The sequence below is a fragment of the Aquarana catesbeiana genome, linkage group LG13 (genome assembly GCF_042186555.1).
Source record: "Aquarana catesbeiana isolate 2022-GZ linkage group LG13, ASM4218655v1, whole genome shotgun sequence".
Taxonomy (NCBI): Eukaryota; Metazoa; Chordata; class Amphibia; order Anura; family Ranidae; genus Aquarana; species Aquarana catesbeiana.
Window position 1 is genome coordinate 133,874,180 of NC_133336.1, and position 19,837 is coordinate 133,894,016.

Genomic DNA, 19,837 nt, shown 5'->3' on the forward strand with positions numbered 1-19,837 from the left:
AACCTAAGGTAATTTGATCAAAACAAGTCACAGTTGCTTTGTAAGTTCTTAAACATAAAAGTGGGAAGTGGAAGCTTGCACTGAGAAAATATGGAAGCCGTCGATGCTGACCATCCGTCTAAAAAACAAAAAACTAGATATTAGCTCCCTGGCTGTCATCCTGCTCCAATGGCTTTAGGATTTTCACTGATTTGTCACAAGTATGCAAATTAAAAACTCTGAATTTCTTGATCTGCATGCTAATTCTAGGTCTGTGCCTAATAATTGATATTAGACACATCTAGATAACCTGCCTTTCCAAGAAGTCTGCCATGACAGCCTCCATATTTTATAAAATACAGGATTCCTTTAAATTACATTCTGACACAAATATACATTTCTAAATAGTAAAGCATACATAAAAATGTATACCTTTTTTTTGACACAACAGGCTTTGCTCTATAACAAATGCATTGATATTCAGCGATGCATAACAGCGGCTTGGAAGAAATGTGCTTTCATTATTCTGACAATACTAAACTACTCAAAAATAGGTCGCCATAGGCTATTCTATCTCATTGCTCATTGGACTGATGATTTCAAAGTACTAGAGGCAGGATGGCTACTTACAATTAACCACTTGCCGCCCGCCATATAGCAGAATGAAGGCGGCAAAGTGGTTGTGATATCCTGACTGGACGTCATATGACGTGATCAGGATAACACAGCCGGTGCGCGCGGTGATCGGAGGTGAGGTGTGTTAATCTGACACACCGCAACTTTAATCGTGGTATGAAGTCTCTGACAGAGGCTTCTTACCATGTGATCAGCTGTGATCAATCACAGCTGATCATCGCGTGAATCAGGAAGTGCCGGTAAATGGCTTTCCTCAGTTCACGCTGACAGGGAGAGCTGATCTGTGCACATTGATTATCAGCACAGCCCCATCAAAAGGTGCCTATCAGCTGCCAATCAGTGCCCAACACCTGCCAGCCTGTCCCCATAATAAACGCCTGTCAGTGCCCACAACAGTGCCAATCAGTGCCCCATCAGTAATGCCTGTCAGTGCCCCTTCACAGTGCCAATCAGTGCCACTCAGTAATGCCTATCAGTAGCTCCTCATCAGTGCTGCCTATCCAGTGCCACCTATCAGTGTTTTTTTCGTTTATAGCGCAAGAATTAAAAAACGCAGAGGTGATCAAATACCACCAAAAAAAAGCTCTATTTGTGGGAAGAAAATGATAACAATTTAGTTTGGGTACAGTGTTGCATGACCGCACAATTGTCATTCAAAGTGCAAAAGCGCTGAAAGCTAAAAATTGCCGTGGGCAGGAAGGGGGTAAAGTGCCTGGTATGGAAGTGGTTAAAGAAGGCATTTTGATAAAAAAAAAGAAAAAAAAGAAGAAATACAAAATGTGTTAATCACATTAAAAGGAACATAAGAAATCAAGGCAATAAAAATATGTATTTTTAGTTCCACAGGAATTTACAATTGCACAGACCTAAACCATTGCCCACAAGACATCAATCAACACCGGCAGTATATTAATATTGTTGTGGTAAAGTCACCAATGCAACATGGAAGCAAGGTCCAAACTTATGTATAAGGATTATACTTCATTTTAAACTCAGCAACCCCATCTTGGACTGATCAGTGTGAAAAATTCTTCAGGATCACAAGATGCTGTTCACATGGGCATTTGAAGCAGTCTCTGGTGCTGGTGAGGCACAGCATGTCTACTCCTTATGTAGGCACCATACAAGAGTCTGCCCAACTCCTGTCATACTAACAACACGGTATCCTAAATTCTCCAGCTTGTTCAGTGTCACACGTGGAGGCTCATTTACAAAATATTCTGCACTAGAATAGAAAAGAAAGAATGCATTAACCGTGTTATATTTCAAAAATTTTCACAGGTCTTGCAAACATGGTATGTATACTTTATAAAACTATAGTTTTGAGTCTGTCCTCCTGGATACACTTACAAATTATTCCCAAGTACAGTTCTTCTGGTGGCTCCAAGCTTCTCCATCAACTCCGGATCAGAACTTTCATCTCCAACTATTGTAGGGCCAATCTCCTGTGTAAGACACATCCTTATTACTCTGCTGTGCAATGCATATACATAAAGTTGGCAATCATCTTTCATTGGCATCTTAAGATAAAAGCTATTAGTATTATACTGGATTTATATAGCACTAACCGTTTGTGCAGCACTTTACAAAATGGGGAGAGTTTACAATGTAAAAAAGTTTCACATACACAGCTAGTTCAAACTAAGCGTATAGTGGAAATCCAGGGATCTACCAGTAGTTGGAAAACATGGTTTTTACTGAAAGTAACCACTGAATTTGCATTTTTGCTCAGATTTACTTGATGAACCGGTGACAAGTGCTTTTGTGTAAGCAGGAATGTACTTGAAGTACATCCAATGGTCATACACCTAGTGGCCAAAAAAACTCCTCCTGAACCATACCAGGCCACATGCCCTCAACATTGGGGGCTCTGCGCCACCCCACCTCAAAGCACCTTCTTCCCATATTAACGGGAACAAGGGCCCCTTCCCGACAACCCTGGTGGTGGTTGCTGGGGTCTGCGGGCAGGGACTTATCAGAATCTGGAAGCCCCCTTTAACAAGGTGGCCCCGCAGACCCCGCCCCCCCCCCCCCCCCCAATGTGAGTACTCCTACCCATTCACCAACAAAGTGTCAAAAAAGTAAAAGCCACAAGAGACAGTTTTTGACAAATCCTATATATATATATATATATATATATATATATATATATATATATATATATATATATATATATATATATATATATATATATATATATATATATATATATATATATATATATATATATATATATATATATATAAAAAACACACACACACAAAACACACACCACACAAAATACATGCCCTTGCCTATTTTTAAGAGCTGTCAAAGCGAAGAGAGCAGTCGACAACAAGTGGCTCATACTCATTCTCTGAAACAGAGGCTTCAAGGATCTTCACTGACACCATGGGATCCAGGGATTTTCTGATCCACTCCTCCTCTATACAACTTACCAGAAAAATGGAGAAACTAATGCAAAGAGCCATCACTATGGAACTTCACGAGGTAACGTTAGCCGAATACTATAATTTACAAATGATACCTAGAGGGCTGAGGGTTCGTCTGACTCCAACCCTCTTTTCACAGAACAAGGATTTTAAAACCAAATTTGCCCAGATCCTCAATAAATGTTCCTTTGATATCATGACATTAACTGTGCAATTTTTGCAACAAGAGAGGACTCTCGTGCAGCAGGAGATTGCTGAACTTGAAAGGCAGTTACAACAATGTTCTAATCAAGAGGAACTACAGGAATTCAAGAAAATTAATAATGATAAATTAGAAAGATTTTGCACCAATATTCAATTCCGTAAGCGTACAAAACTGGAACGAGATCGTGAAGATTATAAAAATGATCGTGTCTACAATTGGACTGATCCTACATATTACCATTCAAAGGGCTACAGAAAAATACAACGTAAAAATCTGGCTAGCTCAAATTCCTCTATGACATCTACTGGATTATCCACCAGTGTATCAACTACTCCTTTTTTACCAGGGAACCTGACCGAATCCGGACCAGGAGGGGCGGTCGGCGAACAAAGAAAAGACACAGCAGGGGGTGTAACCACCAGACACCAGAACCGCCAGAGACATTAGATGAAAACCTGGTACATAACATTTCTTCTATTGTTTTGTCTAAAACTGAACTAAGTGTTTTGAATAAGGGTTTGGGCTTTTGCCCTAAAGAGAAAATGAATGATTTTGTACTTAAACAGGATTTATATAGATTTTTTAGAAAGTTAAGATTTAAAGCGTACTATTCTGGTGTGTCCACTGCCACAACTAAAGAATTATCAATATTATCAATCAAAAACATGGGTTTAAAACCAAAAAGCACTAAAGTACCACCCACTTCATGTGCTGCTGTAGAGGTATATATAGAGAAAGTGGAAAATGACATAAAAAAATTTTTGTGTGATAGAGACAAGAGAGACCATATACCTCACAATCTAAATAGAGATGAGATTGCAGCGTTAAACTCCTTGTCAGTCCGGCGTGATATCACTATCAAGCCGGCTGACAAGGGGGGAGCTATTGTGGTAATGGACACATCCATGTATGAAAATGAAGTTATGAAACATCTTAGGGATACTCTTACTTATAAAAGACCTGATTGCTGTCCTGTTTTTAAAGTACAAAAAAGGATAAAAACAACCTTAACTAAGGCAGTTAAACAAAAAATCATTGATGATGAAACTATGGAGTTTTTGATATGTGAACATCCGGTTACACCGGTACTGTATATGTTACCAAAAATCCACAAAGACCCCAAAAATCCCCCGGGACGTCCCATTGTATCAGGGATGGAATCTGTGACAACACATCTAGCACAATACCTGGATAAGTGTTTGACACCATTGCTATTAAACACTAAATCATTTATAAGAGATACTACTGATTTTTTGTCAAAAATTCAAGATATAAACTTGTCATCAGATTCCATCCTGATATCATGGGACGTCTCTAGTTTATTTACTATTATTCCACATGATTTAGGAATAGAGGCATGTCAGCAATTGTTAACTCAATCAGGTATCTATAAAACTGAACAAGTTTCATTTCTGCTTGACCTTTTGAAAATTACTCTTGAGGAGAACTATTTTCTTTTCAGGGATACTCATTTCTTGCAACTGAACGGAGCAGCGATGGGTTCAAATGTTGCACCCCCATATGCGAACGCATTTATGAATATGATAGAGACGTCCTTTATTTATGTCAATGACTTATTTTTAAAACATTGCCAATGTTGGTACAGATTTGTGGACGATATTTTCGCTATATAGGATGGTAACATGGAAAGCCTATACTTATTTGATAAATACATTAACCATTTAGTACCTGGATTAAAGTTTAACATTGAAATTGGTAAAAATGAGATCTCTTTTCTTGATACTCTACTTAAATTGAACAATGGGCAGATTACTACCGACTTATATGTGAAACCCACGGACCGTAACCAATTGCTACATTTTAATAGCTTTCATCCCCCAAACGTTTTTTCATCCATTCCAAAAAGTCAGATGATGAGGGTGCAGCGGATCGTGAGTGACCTGCTGTGCCGTGATCAGAGACTTAATGAAATAAAAAACAAACTTACTAGTAGAAGATACCCACAAGCATTAGTTAATATCGATTACGCTAATACAGACTATAATAGATCACCCCGAAAGGAAAACAAGAGAATCCCCTTTATTATGCAGTATCATCCCTTCAACAAAATCAACCAAATTGTCAAAAGACATTGGAATGTTTTAAGATCCAGTTACCCCATGGTACAGGAATTCTGGAATCCACCCATGTCCTCCTATAGAAAAGGTAGAACGATACAAGATAGATTGATTAAATCTGATCAACCTGTGATTGCAGCAGCCAAACCAACCTTTCTGGGACCAAAAAATCTGGGATCGTATCCCTGCTTGTCATGCATACAATGTAACTCTATGATTAAAAGGTAAATACTTTACACATCCACATAGGGGTTTCAATATCCCCATACGGGGTTACTATACATGTCAATCCTCATATGTAATTTATGCCATAAAGTGCCGTTTAGTTTATGTAGGGGAGACTACACAAAAAATAATAGACAGGATAGAGAGACACAAATACTCAATACGAGATAAACTAACCCAATTACCATTGGCGAGACACTTTTTGGAATTTGGCCACAATGTATCACAATTAAAATATATGGTCCTAGAAGGTATTGAGAAAAATAGGAGAGGGGGCAACCGTGAATTGATTCTAAGAAAAAGAGAAGTATACTGGATACATTTTTTAAATACTATTGCTCCATATGGCTTAAATGTTGATTTGGATCTTTATTTGTTTAATTGTTGGAATAAGCATTTAAAAGTAGCCAGATAAAATAACTTTATGATGGGGATATCTTTTTGTTTTTACTCATGAATGTACTATTTCCCTGCATTTTTATAGGTATTCTGAATATATTAAAATGCGAGTGAGGAGATTGAGAGATTTGACACCTGCTGCTTATCCTTGCTTTAATGGCATGTTATAGATAAACATATACATATATAGATGTTAAATGGTATGCGATTTGAATTAGCCATATTGATTCCATATGTGAAGTACTTCATTAAACCTGTATTTAAATGAATGATTGGAATGAAACCTTCAGATGTGCTTCAATGGATCTCAGGAAGGGCGTAAGCTGACTAGCCCGAAACGTAATCCATCCATATCTGAATCTACTCATGTCTGAAACTGTGTAGGCATTTGTTGCCTTTGATATTGCTTGAAAGGATTATACTTGCTTTGTAAATCTCTCCTGAAGATATTGTAAAACAAAGCAAAGAAGTTTTTAAGTGCAGCAACCTCTTGGACTTTTTTCTATATACAAGGTCGGTGGGAAGACCTGATTGCTGGTACTAAACTGTAAGCAGAGTGCGGTTCTCCTCTACAAGTGAATATATATATATATATATATATATATATATATATATATATATATATATATATATATACATACATACATATATATATACACATATACACATATACACACACACCACACAAAATACATACACAAATACACGCCCTTGCCTATTTTTAAGAGCTGTCAAAGTGAAGAGAGCAGTCGGCGGAAAGCCTCTCATCAAGGTGTAGCATCATTTTTGCTATTTTTCATGTGCGACAGTGCCCAACTCCCTCCCGCCACGTCTCGGTAATCTCCGCCGCTTACCGGATCCGTCGGAAGTGGCGGATGGGCAAGAAGTTGAGGGAATGATTGCCCCCCGTGTCAAAACGTCACTTCCGCCCAAAGGCCTTAAAAAGGGACACTTTTTTTCATTGCTTTGAAGTGTAAATGTGAGATCTGAGGTCTTTTTGACCCCAGATCTCACATTAAAGAGGTCCTGTCATGCTTTTTTTCTATTAATAGGAATAAAAGTGATCCAAATTTTAAATTTTTTTAAAAGGACAATGTAAAAAAAATAAATAAATAAACGCTGCGATTGTTAGAGCGAGAGCAATAATTCTAGTACTAGACCTCCTCTAACTCAAAACTGGTAACCTGTAGAAAATTTTAAACGTCGCCAATGAGATTCAAGTGCCAAAGTTTGTCATTCCACGAGCGGGCGCAATTTTGAAGCATGACATGTTGGGTATCAATTTATTTGGCGTAACAATATCTTTCACAATATAGAAAAAAATTGGGCTAACTTTACGGTATTCTTATTTAATTCAAACATTTTAATTTGCTTGCCCCCTCCATCCTGACCTGCCAGGCTGCATGCTCGGCTAAGGGTCTGGTACGGATTTTGGCATGTGGTTTCCAATCCATAGCAGACCCAAAGGGCCTGGTATATGGGGGGTCATTTTTTTTTCCCATCTATATTGCCGGGAGCTTCCAATACATTACAGCCGCGAGCAAGTTTACATGACATTTTTTCCTTTAGAAATGCCATTATTGCTACAGCATGTTCTACACATCGCACATATGTGCCACTTTACAGGCAGACTAAGGGGGACCCCCCAGGCCGATATTTAAAGGAATATTTAATTTTTAAGCATCATTAAAATCACTGCTCCTTTAAAAATGATAGTTTGAAAAACTTTTTTTTGCACTGATGCATGTCTCCTAGGTCAGTACCCGAGTCCCCATACACTTTGTGGCAATAACTTATATAAGCCTTTCAAATTAGGACTTTTCATGTTCCTGTCCCATTGACTTTAATAGCGTTCACATGTTCGCTAGAACTTTTTGCCTGTTCGAGGTGTTCTGGTGCGAACCAAACCGGGGGATGTTCGGCCCATCCCTATTAAAATCTATGCCAGACCCAAAGGGCCTTGTATGGATTTTGGGGGAACCATTTAATATGGTGCTTACAGAGAATTCACATTTAGTTGACATATTTCATGGTTTAACTAGTCCACAAAAAAAACAAAAAAAAACAAAAAAAAAAAAAAAAAACAAAAAAAACACAAAAATAATAATAGAGCCCTGAAATTCAGCATTGGAGCGGGGATTTAAAAAAAAAAAAAAAAAAAAATTCTCCCCCCTCTCCTCTATTACACTTTCTTTTCAAGGACTTGCATGTGTGCACAACCAAATACTTTTATATGCAACTAGATTTAATACAGATTTAAAGGGATATGAATAGTTTGCACTTATAAAATATGTATTTATAGTCTGCAAGTGTCAAACACAAAGCAAAAAAGAATCAACTTTTTATTTCAACATTAGTATAAACAAACATTTGGTACATTAACCATTTCCCGCCCGCCATATAGCAATATGACGTGTGCAAAGTGGCTTAGAAAAAGCCATGTATCAGCTTTTCCTCACTTGCGTCTGCCAGACCCGAATAGAGGAAACCCGATTGGCTGCTCCTCTTACGGGGGGGATCTGCGCAGCCCCCCGAGGATGCCCACCACTTGTGACCACCAGGTACGCCACCCATGGCCACCAATCTGTGCCCACAATTGATGCCAATCAGTGCCCATCACTAATGCCTGCCAGTGCCTCCTTATCAGTGATGCCCATCAGTGCAGCCTATCCAGTGCCCAGCAGTTCCACCTCATTGGTGTCCATCAATGCCGCTTTATCAGTGCCCGTTTTCAAAATTTTCGGTCTTATTTTTCATTTGTTTAGCAGAAAATAAAAATCCCAGAAGTGATCAAATACCACCAAAAGAAAGCTCTATTTGTGGGAACAAAATGATAAAAATTTTGTTTGGGTACAGTGTAGCATGACCGTGCAATTGTCATTTAAAAAGCGACAGCACTGAAAGCTGAAAATTGGCTTGGGCAGGAAGGGAGGGGGGAAGTATCCTGTATTGAAGTGGTTTATATACTTGGGCAAAAATAAAAAATAAAAAAGTCGAAATGATGCTCCAACATTTGACAATATAGTTAGAAGGGCCCTGCTCAAAAGAGCTTACAATCTACAAGGTAGAAAAGCAGGGATACAAATCAAGCTAACAACTATGACAAACCTTTTTGGTGATCAGAACTCCTTGCCCAAACCCCTAAAAAGATAAATTGCAGGATCATAAGCAAAAACAGACAAAATTAATACACAATCCAAAAAGGCAGCGCACAAACAAAAACCCAAAAACCATGCCAACTAAAAAAAAAAAAAGAAAAAACAAAAAAACAAAAAAAAACAAAAAAAAACAAAAAAAATAAAAAAAACCACACTTTTGAGGGCCAAAAGCCTCATATACACGATCAGATTTTCAGACGACCGTTCGTCCATTTTTTTGTTGCATGCTAGTCTCCTGTCGAAAGTGAAGAGCTTACTCACCATACAAAAATTCTCGGATGACGACAATACAACTTCAGAAATGACGTAATGTTTTGAATAGTTTTGTATGTATTCTTTTATTTCTGAGCATGCGTAGTCTTGCTGTTATGATTTTTTTCGTTCGACAACTGTACTAATTAAAACGAAAATCGGACGTTGAGTTCACGTACGACAAAGATTTTATAGTCTGCACATCCAGCTTTTGTCAGAGGAAAAAAACAGAATCGGCTGTCGAAAGCACCATGCCAACGATCCGAAAATTGGCAGATCATTCGGACAAAATTTTTCTTCCGATGTTCATATCGTGTATACGGGCCTTTAATGCAAAACTATACCCAGCAAACACATAAAGCAAATCAGCAAACCACAGCCTTAGTGGGGTGTGGGTTGGGCTATATGGACACTCTCTCTCTCTCTCCTCCCCCCCTCAGAAAAAAAAAGCAAATGGCTGCAATATAACAAAGAGTGAAAAATTTAAGGGGGTCTGAATACTTTCTGTCCCCACTGTATATCTGTGCAGGGTAAATCTAAAAATAACAAAAAGTCCAAGGCTCTGGCCATGATCAGTGATCCCAAAAATCTACAAATTAAACTTGTACATTTTTGGGCATGTGAAGGGGGCAAAACAGGAAATGGAAACTTTGTGAGGGCTGCCTCACACAAATTGTTGACAAAATGCATTTGTCATCATCATCAGCATACAACATTAAAATATGTGTGCAGGATCACATCAGACATATATCCATTATGTGAAACCCATCAAAATCGTAATCACTTGTGAGAAAAAAAAACAAAAAAACAAAAACACACACACACACACACACACACACACACACACACACACACACAGCCTTTAAAACCACAACAGGGGAAGAACATACAAACATCTAGCCCGGTAGTAGCATATTTGGGATTCGAACCATCGACCCCAGTGCTACTAAGCAAAGGTGCTAACCGGTTAGCCACTGTGCTGCCACATGAATAGAGGCTGCATCTCTGTGCTGTCAAACAGTCCTAAGTTCCAGAGGTACAATAAGGTAATCAATGCAGATGTACTGTGGAAGGCTGGAGAGACATTGAACCACCTTTTCCTGGCAATGCCTTCTGTTTTGAAAGCTGGGTATGGCTGATTACTGTCAGCATGCTGAACCATCTCGAATTGTGTTGCTTTTTGCTTGGTAAAAGGCTGCAATTAGTGCTGGTGGGGAATCCTTAAGGCTGATTATTGTCGTTGCCCATGGAAAACATAGCATGATTTGCAATAGTGGTGCAACCCTCCTACACATAAAATACTGCATTTCTTTGGAAATACCTATAGGTGGTGGAATGACATTAGTCAGGAGTTATGCTTCTTGATTTGTTCTTTGATATTTGGTGGTTCTTGGTGTGCAAGTGTTGAATAGTGAGGTTACCCTCTGAATTTTGGAAAGGACATTTTTTTTTTTTTCGATGTTGGTACACATATCACATTTTTTGGGGTCAACTTATGATCATTTGGAAATACTAAACACACAAATTTGTCACTCATTTAAAATTTGCATCAGCAATGGTATTGTTTGTGAAGACACCTGTGGGAGTTTCGGATTAGATTTCTGTGAAAAATATATTTTACTAAAAACATTACTAGCATTCTTAAAAATAAAAATGTATAATATATATATATATATATATATATATATATATATATATATATATATATATATATATATATATATATATATATATATATATATATATATATATATATATAAAAATAATAATAACAACAACCTTGTTTAGACTTACCGGTGACGGTATTTCTAAGGGCCTGGACCATGTGGTAGCCTTGCAGATTTGCTCTGGAGATGCCCCGGCCCTTTCTGCCCATGATGCCAGAAGATCCCTTCCAGAGGTTCCAGACCCAAAAGAGATGTATGACTCTTTAATGGCTTGTTTTAACCATCTTCCGAAGGTGCTTTTGGAAGCTTTACGTCCCTGGTGAGTACCTTCCATTAAAACAAAGAGTGAAGACGATTTTCTAACTTGATGTCAGGAGGTGCCTTCTTAAATATCTGGAGATAACAAAGAAAGAGTATGGAAGGCTTCTTCTCCTGGCCCCCGAAGGTAAAAGGATAAAAAGTAGGGAGAATGATCTCCTGTGTACAGTGAAGGACTGAAGCCACTTTTGGTAGTAAGGCTGGATCTGTCCTTAAGACTACCCTATCCGGTAGACATCTCATAAAGGGTTCTTTGATTGAAAGAGCTTGTAACTCACTAACTCTACGGGCACAAAGATCTAGGCTTTACTTTTGCCATAGCCCTAAAAAGTCTAATTATTGAAAGGTTCCCCTGACAGGGTTCTTTCCAAAAAAACTGATAAAGCAGCTACCTGCGTCTTGAGCGTACTTGCTGCTAAACCCTTCTCCAATCCCTCCTGAAGAAATTCCAAAACAAAAATCATACTAAGAAAATTAAAGTTTTTGCTGGAACACCAGGTATTATAAACTTTCCAGACTTTGAAGTAAATGTCTCTCGTCCCTTTTTTCCTACTTGCAAGAAGGGTAGTAATAAGCTTCTCTTATAAACCCTTTTGTCTTAAGATTTGTTCTTCAGAAACCAGGCTGTTAGATTGAGATAAGCTGGATCTGGATGGAGAATCTGGGCCTGACTCAGCAGATCTGTCCTGATCGGTAACCTCCAAGGAGGTTTCACTGAGAGGTTTATCAAGGTGGAAAACCAGGGTCTTTTCGGCCAGTAGGGAGCTATTAAGATTAGTTCCGTGGTCTCCAGTCTGAATTTTGCTAACACCCTTGGTATCAGTTGAAACGGGGGAAAAGCATAAGACAGATGGAAGTCCCACTTGTGGGCTAACGCATCTACCCCGAGAGCTTGATCCTGTCTCTGAAGGGAGAAGAAGGCCGGTATTTTTGCATTTTCTTGTTTTGCAAAGGGGTCCACCTGAGGGCAACCCCAACTTATGGAGATTGTTTCGAATAACTCCTGATTTAGAGACCACTCGGCTTCTCTTATTTCTTTCCTGCTGAGGAGATCTGCCAGGGTATTTTCCGTACCCTTCAGATGGACTGCGGATAGAAAGGCCAAAATGTTATCTGCCCATCTCAGAATTTGATGAGCTAGCTCCATCAAGGTTCTGCTTTTTGTGCCCCCTTGCTTTGTTAAATATAATACTGCCGTCATGTTGTCCGACAATATTTGGACATGTTGTTTCACTAGAACCTCCTGGAGGGAGAGAAGGCTTAGGTGAATAGCCTTCAACTCTCTCCAATTCGATGATCTTCTCGCCTCTGGTTTGGACCAAACTCCCTGAATTGTTTGTTCTTCTAGGTGAGCTCCCCACCCCCATGCGCTGGCATCTGTGGTCAGCCTTTGAGTTACCTGAAAGGTCCAAAGAAACCCTTTTGAGATGTTTCTTTGGTTTCTCCACCCATCTCGGGGGTTCTAAAGAGTACCCGCCTCTGCCTCTGAGGATTCCAGGGTCTTTTCTGTGTCTGGTCTTTTTCCTTATCGGTTTGTCGAAAAGAAAGAAAATTTTTCCTTTGCTGCAACACTTTCTTCTTCTGTGGGAAAGCTTTCTTTTTATCTGCTGTCCTGTCAAGGACAGTCTCCAGTTCTGGCCCGAACATCAGGTCTCCTGAAAAAGGGAATTCCGCACAGTTTTACTTTTGAAGCTGAATCCCCTGACCAGGCCTTTAGCCAGAGGGCTCTTCTTGCTGAGTTAACTAGCGCGGAGGACCTGGCTGACATCCTGATAGATTCTGCAGAGGCATCTGCTATATATTTGACTGCCTTAAACAGGGCAGGGAAGGACTCCAATAGATCTTTTCTGGAGGTACCTGCCACCACATGGTCCTTAAGTTGATCTAACCAACACTCCAAGTTCCTAGCCACAACTGTAGCTGCCATTGCGGGTTCATGGCTAGGGATGAATCCCAGGCTTTCTTCAGTAGCCCATCTGCCCTCTTGTCCATAGCATCTTTGAGAATTCCCATATCCTCAAAGGCTAAATCAGTCTTCCTAGATACTTGTGAAAAGGCAGCATCTATTTTTGTTTTTTTATTCCACACCAATTCCTCGTTCTCCTCAAAAGGAAACCTCCTTTTGAGGGCTTTAGAAAAGAACTGTAATTTTTCTGGATCCTTCCATTCCTTTTTAATAGTGTCTGTTAGAACTTTATGAACAGGGGAGACTCTGTGTCTAATTTCCTCCAGCCCCTTGTACATTTTGTCATGTACTGACAACTGGGTTTTTTCTTCCTGGATCTCCAGGGTAGTATAAATTGCTTTGAGTAATTCGTCCACCTCCTCAAGTGAAAGCTTATACCTAGATTTTGCTTCTTCCACCTCCTCATCCTCAGAATCAACGGTTGATGATGGAATGCTTTCTTTTTCTTCCTCAGACTCACTTTCCACTTGCCTGGAAGTGGATGGAGGGAGACTGGACCGAGAGCTCTGTTCTTGGGTGGAACTCTGGAGATGTTTTTTCACAAGGGAACGCACGGTCCCTAGGGTGTCTGCTAATTCTATCCTCACAGAAGATAAAAGTTCCTTGCACTCCTGTGAAGACTCTTCTCTTACTAAATCCGCAATGTAGGATCTGCACAGTGGTTTGGGCCAAGAGTCCCTTAAAGGATTTTTGCATGAGGGGCATTTTCTCCCTGTTCTCTATGACTTGGCAGTAGCTTTCTGAAACAGTAAGCAAAAGAACCCCCAGGTCCTTCTTTAGGGCTATAGCCTCTAAAAAAGAGAACAGATAGCACCCACAGCCAACACCCCAAGTGCCCAGAGTCTCTCTCCTTGCTGAACTGCTAATAGAACATTTACACCATAGCAGACAGCTGCAGGATTTGTTAAACAAGAAAAAAAACACCCAGTGACATAAAAAGGAAAGAGGCGCCACTGCACCTCTCCTACCTGGGCCTGGCCGGGAACCTGGGCGCCTGCATCCGCCATAACTGCTGACGGCTCAGTCTCCTCCATCGCGAACCGCTGCAGCAGCCGCCTTTTTGTGGCTTTAAATGTCTCCTTCCCATTCAGCTCCTCCTGTGAACGGATGGATGTCCCGGCCAGAGGACCCACCCCTTCCTCCTGCGTTCCAGTAGCCAGAACCAATCGTTGCTACGCACCGCTGGAGGTCTCCGCCCACCGGAACTGACGTCACCTGCTGTCCAGGATTCTGCACCACCATGCAGAGACCTGGCATGGACGCTCTGACCACACCCGCGCCCCCCCGAACACCCCGGGCGGACGACCTCCGGCAGACCATTACTCCCGTGAGCCGGAGGAGGAAGGGACACCGGAGCACCCCCCTCTCGTGTGGGAAGGAGCTGGGCTGGTCTGAGCACCAAAACATGAAGGTACTGCCAAAACCCCTCCTTGGAGAGAGCGCAGCCCCTCTGGTTCCCCAGCAGTGCTTCCACCATGGCGGAGGAAACACTAAAACTGACGGCATGTGTTGTGGAATCTCATATTAGCCAATGTATTTCATATTGTATATATTGATTTGCATATATTTTATTGATAATAATAATTATTATTATTATTTATATTATATAGTAGTGGTTTTATCAATATTATTATTCAATAAGTAAAGCAACAATTATTAATCTTTAATAATGTATACTGTGTTTTCCATAGATTTAGAAAGTCTTCATTTATAAGTGTTGAACTTTAAATGACCTCTGCTTTATGACAAGTACTTGTAAACAGGTGTTCTCGAAAATGTATTAAGATAGTTTACTGGATGAAAGTTCATTAGAATAGATTCAAGTTATGTAGAATTGTCTCAGACAGATAAGAAAACAGGTGGTTAAAATAATTAGGTGGAATACAGGAAAGTTATGTACAGAACATTAATTAAGTTTGACAGGGTCAAACAAAGGTCTGCTTGTGCCCTCATTAAAACTGTTAAAATACATGCATATAGTGAAACATATAAAACATCTGGTGGGGTTATTGAAAGTTAATTGTCTCAAAGTTGTAAATCTGCAAATCCTTGAAGCTAGTTAAATCTTATCAAGATAAGGAGAGTTTGATAACACAGCTGGGTGCCAGACTGTCTCTATACAGGTGTTTTTAATTGGACAAAAATAGTTATAAATCACTTTAATGAACATATAGGAATTTTGGGAATAATTAAGTTTATCTGGTTGTAGAACAGGTGTCAGATTTATGGTTGGTTACTTTGACGTAGATCTTAGCGACCAATCATATGTAAGAGATATGTTAAGATAAGACTTGTAAAAGAGTATATAAATGCAAGCTCTGCAATTGTTAGACAGACAAGTCAGATAGGAGCTCATAAGGCTGAACTCTATGTATGCTGCCCTATTGCACGGGTCATAGAGGTAAGAACCAATGGGCAAGTATCTGTCCACAACTTGTCTCCTCGTACGAGTCAGAGAAGACTTCTTAACTTGTTCCAGAGTGTGGTCTCAGGTGAATTTCCCTCACAAACTTGGTTGAGCTGGAACCCAGAACTCTGTGAGGAGACCAGACCACCGGCCAATTGGCTGGTCCCTATCAGATGAGAGGTTCCCAAGAATTGGCAGTAAAGACCCATTCTGGTTCAAGGTAAGAACAATTCACAATTGTATCAATTGGAGTAGAGGATAAGAATACCTATATCTAATGTGCTTGCATGGTAAGAAACTGTATAAATTAGATCTGTATCTTGTAATACTTTGAACAAAAACCTGTATGTTATCAGCTGTTAATAAACCTGCATTGCTTAAGTTCTGCCTGGTTCGATACTTTACTATTCTACTTCATTTGGTGGCCCGTACGGGGACAGCATAACCTCAACTCCGATCTTGCCTAACTCCATGCTGGTGAGGCACTGAGCTCAACACAATATTGCGCAATATATCAGGTTAGCAGACACCTATTATTAGTTCTGCATTGTGTTGTGCCGTGTTTTGCTAGCGCTAGGAGGGGCAGGTGGTTGTTGGGGTATCGCTGTCCACCAGGCAGATCTTTGTGATGGTAGGTTGGGTTTTCTCAACTGTGAATGCCTTAAAATGTATTGTACAGGATGAAAAACCCTGGGTGAAAAAAAAAAAAAAAAAAAAATGGAAAAATTTTTCCAGAGGGGTACCCCTGTAGAAGGCTAGCTACTCTCTGTGTGAACCTACCTTTAACATGCATGTTGGTATCCTAGACTGAATAAATCAGTCTAGAAGAGGTATATTTTGATTGGTATCCTAGACCTACAAGAGGTCTGGACGAGGTTTTGGGGTAAATGTTTTGACCCCTGGAGAACCTACCTTTTACATGCATGTTGGTATCCTAGACTGAGTAAATCAGTCTAGAAGAGGTATATTTTGATTGGTATCCTAGACCTACAAGAGGTCTGGATGAGGTTCTGGGGTAAATGTTTTGACCCCTGGAGAACCTACCTTTAACATGCATGTTGGTATCCTAGACTGAGTAAATCGGTCTAGAAGAGGTTTACTTTCGATTGGTATGCTAGCCCTACAAGAGTTCTGGAAGAATTGGTATCCTAGACTGGTAAGTCCAGTTTGGAAGAGGTTCTTGAGTTGCCTAAATTTACATGCATGTTGGTATCCTGGATTGGCAATCAATCTGGAGGAGGCTTTGGGGTTATCAGACCCCTGGAAAGCCAAAAACAGTACTGATATGTAGCTACTAGTAGAAAAAGGTACCTTTGTTTCGTATAATATTGAACATTAAAATTGTGGTGTAAAATAATACTCATGAGTTTAGAAATGTCAGGAGAGGTAAGTCCTGACAGGTAAATAAGATGAAGGTTTTGGAGCTCCATTTGTTAACAAAGTTAAAAGGTATGTATCGTCTTTGTGCTATAAGTGTATGTGTTTATATGTATCTGTTATAACGGTCTGAGTTAAGATCAGGTTGAGACATTCCTGATCGCCGTGGCAAGCAGGGCTTGGCGGTTTTTCGTGTCTTGAGACAAGCGTTTTGGTAAGGAGACGTATGCGCGTACGGTGCCTATTGGCTTTACTCTGAGCACTGCTGTCCATAAGTAATTACTAACTAAGCTGTCAGTTTTAATATTCTGTGAATATTTGTATATTTATATATAGTCAGGAATTTGTGTTCATATGTATGCATACTTTGCTAGGTGGAGTGACTGTGTATTGCTATATAGAAAACAGAAGATAATGACATTTTGTTAATGAATGTTCACAAATGTAAGTTAATTTATTTGTAATGTTTGTAGAATGTTAGGGAATATTGTATGTGTGAGGGAGACTGATCATCTCCCAAATTAGGTTAGAATAAGTCTGTAGTGGTTGTAAAAACGTTGGTGTGAAAGGACCCTATGTGTTAGTTCTATGAGTGAATTGTAAGAAGTATGTAACTGATGCTGAATTCTGCATAGTGTATGATGAATGTGGAAATGGTATGTATCTTCCATACAAATACAATTAGAACTTTCTGTGTCATATCTTTGATTTCGTGACACTTGTTATTAGTATTTGATAGAAGGATTTATATTTATATGAGTTAAATGTGTGTGTGTGTGTTTTTTTTTTGTATGAGGTGTAAAATGAATCCCTATGTGATTGATTGTATGTGTCTTTCGTTAAGAGGCTAGGGATTGATACATCTATGGTGACTGATTGACTTTAGCGTCAAAGTTCTAAATGTTATTGGCAGTGAGTGAGTGTGTGTGTGGAAGGCACGATTCATTTTTTATTTTTTTTATATTCTTTTGAATATGTACCTCAGCTAGATAGCACCATTAATGAGCTGAGGGAGTTAGAAGATATTTAAACTGTAGAAAAAAGAAAGTTGTTTGTTTTAAGTAATTTACGACACAAAGTTCTCCCATATTTTTTTGTATCCAGCATACTGCTTTTGGAAGGAAAATATCTGTAGATAAATTCAATGTTGCTAATGTAATTAATGTCATGCTTAAAAACATTTTACAGTTGTAGGTTTTACATGTTAAGCAAGATAATGTATTTCTTTCAGTATGAGTGTAGGAGAGCAGAAAAGTATAGTCACCATTTTAGAAATAGCTGTCTGCACGTACGTGCAACAACTACATTAAATCACTTTTTGTGACAGCTCATCTCAGTGCTCTGTACTGAGATAAAGGGGCACGTTTAGGTGCCTTTAGACAGAAACTGGATGAGCTGACCAGAAAATAAATAAAATCTCAGAATACGTTCTTATTCTCAGACATTTGTTGATTTTTTATTAGAATATAAACTGTAGATTATAATAGGTATTTTGTCTTTTATATTATGGACTGTAGTAGTGAAAGGTGCATTTTATGTTTAGTGTATCTCTCTTGTAAGTAGGGTGCTTATTCTCCCTTGTAGCTTTTGTTTATTTTGTCATGTCTCTATCTTATTGTACAGTATTATGTATACTGTCATCTTTATATACCGTATTTATCGGCGTATAACACGCGCCGGCGTATAACACGCACCCCAAGTTTAGGAGAGAATTTTAAGGAAAAAAACTTTTAGGAGGGAAGTTTAAGGAAAAGAAACTTACATTAAAATGCCCATCAATGCAGCCTCATCAGTGTTCATCTGCAGCCTTTTCAGTGTCATTGCAGCCTTTTCAGTGTCAGTGCAGCTTGTCCCCAGTGCAGCCTTGTCAGTGCAGCCTTGTGCCCAGTGCAGCCTTGTCAATGCAGCCTTGTCCCCAGTGCAGCCTTATTAATGCAGCCTTGTCCCCAGTGCAGCCTTGTCCCCAGTGCAGCCTTATCAATGCAGCCTTGTCCCCAGTGCAGCCTTGTCCCTGCAGCCTTGTCCCCAGTGCAGCCTAGTGTCCATGCCTCCTGCCGCCATACACATAGAAGTAGTTTTAAATATGGCGCCGCAGAGTTCGGAGAGACTCGGCGCCGGCGGAAGTGAACGAACGCCGCCGAGATACACATAGCCGAGGGTTCTCGGCTCTTTCCGGCGCCGCTCACAGTCCCCGCCCTATGATGGACATAACACAGGTCCAATGGCGGGACTGGGCGTGACAGTGAGCGGCGCCGGAAAGAGCCGAATACACCCGACTATGTGTATGTCGGCTCTGTGATTTCAGGGGCGCTCGTTCAGCACCGCCGAGTCCTTCCGAAGTCCGCGGCGCCATATTTGAAACTACTCGCTATGTAAATGTCGGCGGCGATCGCCGACATTCACATAGCGATAGCGGGGATCGGCGTATAACACGCACCCACGACTTTCCCCTGATTTTAAGGGGAAAAAAGTGCGTGTTATACGCCGATAAATACGGTATTTGCCTATTTAGTAGTATTCACAAAGATAGCAATGGGATTTATTTATTTGGTAACAGGGAACTCCAAATTTATATTTGTTTATTAGTTTCTAAAAAGAATAGTGAAGAGTGATGCATGGTAACAGTGCTACCATCTTATTATATGTGCTATATGTAGCACATACAGGGGGGTGAATTAGATAATTAGAGTCTTAATTTTTAATATTAGCTTGTAAGCTCTGGTGAGCAAGGTCCCTTA

The 19,837-nt window shown here is 39.8% G+C and overlaps 1 protein-coding gene across 1 annotated transcript in view; it reads right to left on the reverse strand.

The window, feature by feature from the left end:
* Nucleotides 1–1,425: 1,425 nt before the first annotated feature.
* GCHFR (GTP cyclohydrolase I feedback regulator) overlaps nucleotides 1,426–19,837 on the reverse strand; it is a 67,910-nt gene continuing 49,498 nt past the window's right edge. Inside the window, exons 2-3 of the mRNA XM_073610039.1 lie at nucleotides 1,966–2,060; nucleotides 1,426–1,840 (exon numbers count right to left, since the gene is read on the reverse strand). Of these exons, the coding sequence (XP_073466140.1) occupies nucleotides 1,717–1,840; nucleotides 1,966–2,060 (219 nt within the window). The 3' untranslated portion in view covers nucleotides 1,426–1,716. The remainder of the gene's footprint in view (nucleotides 1,841–1,965; nucleotides 2,061–19,837) is intronic.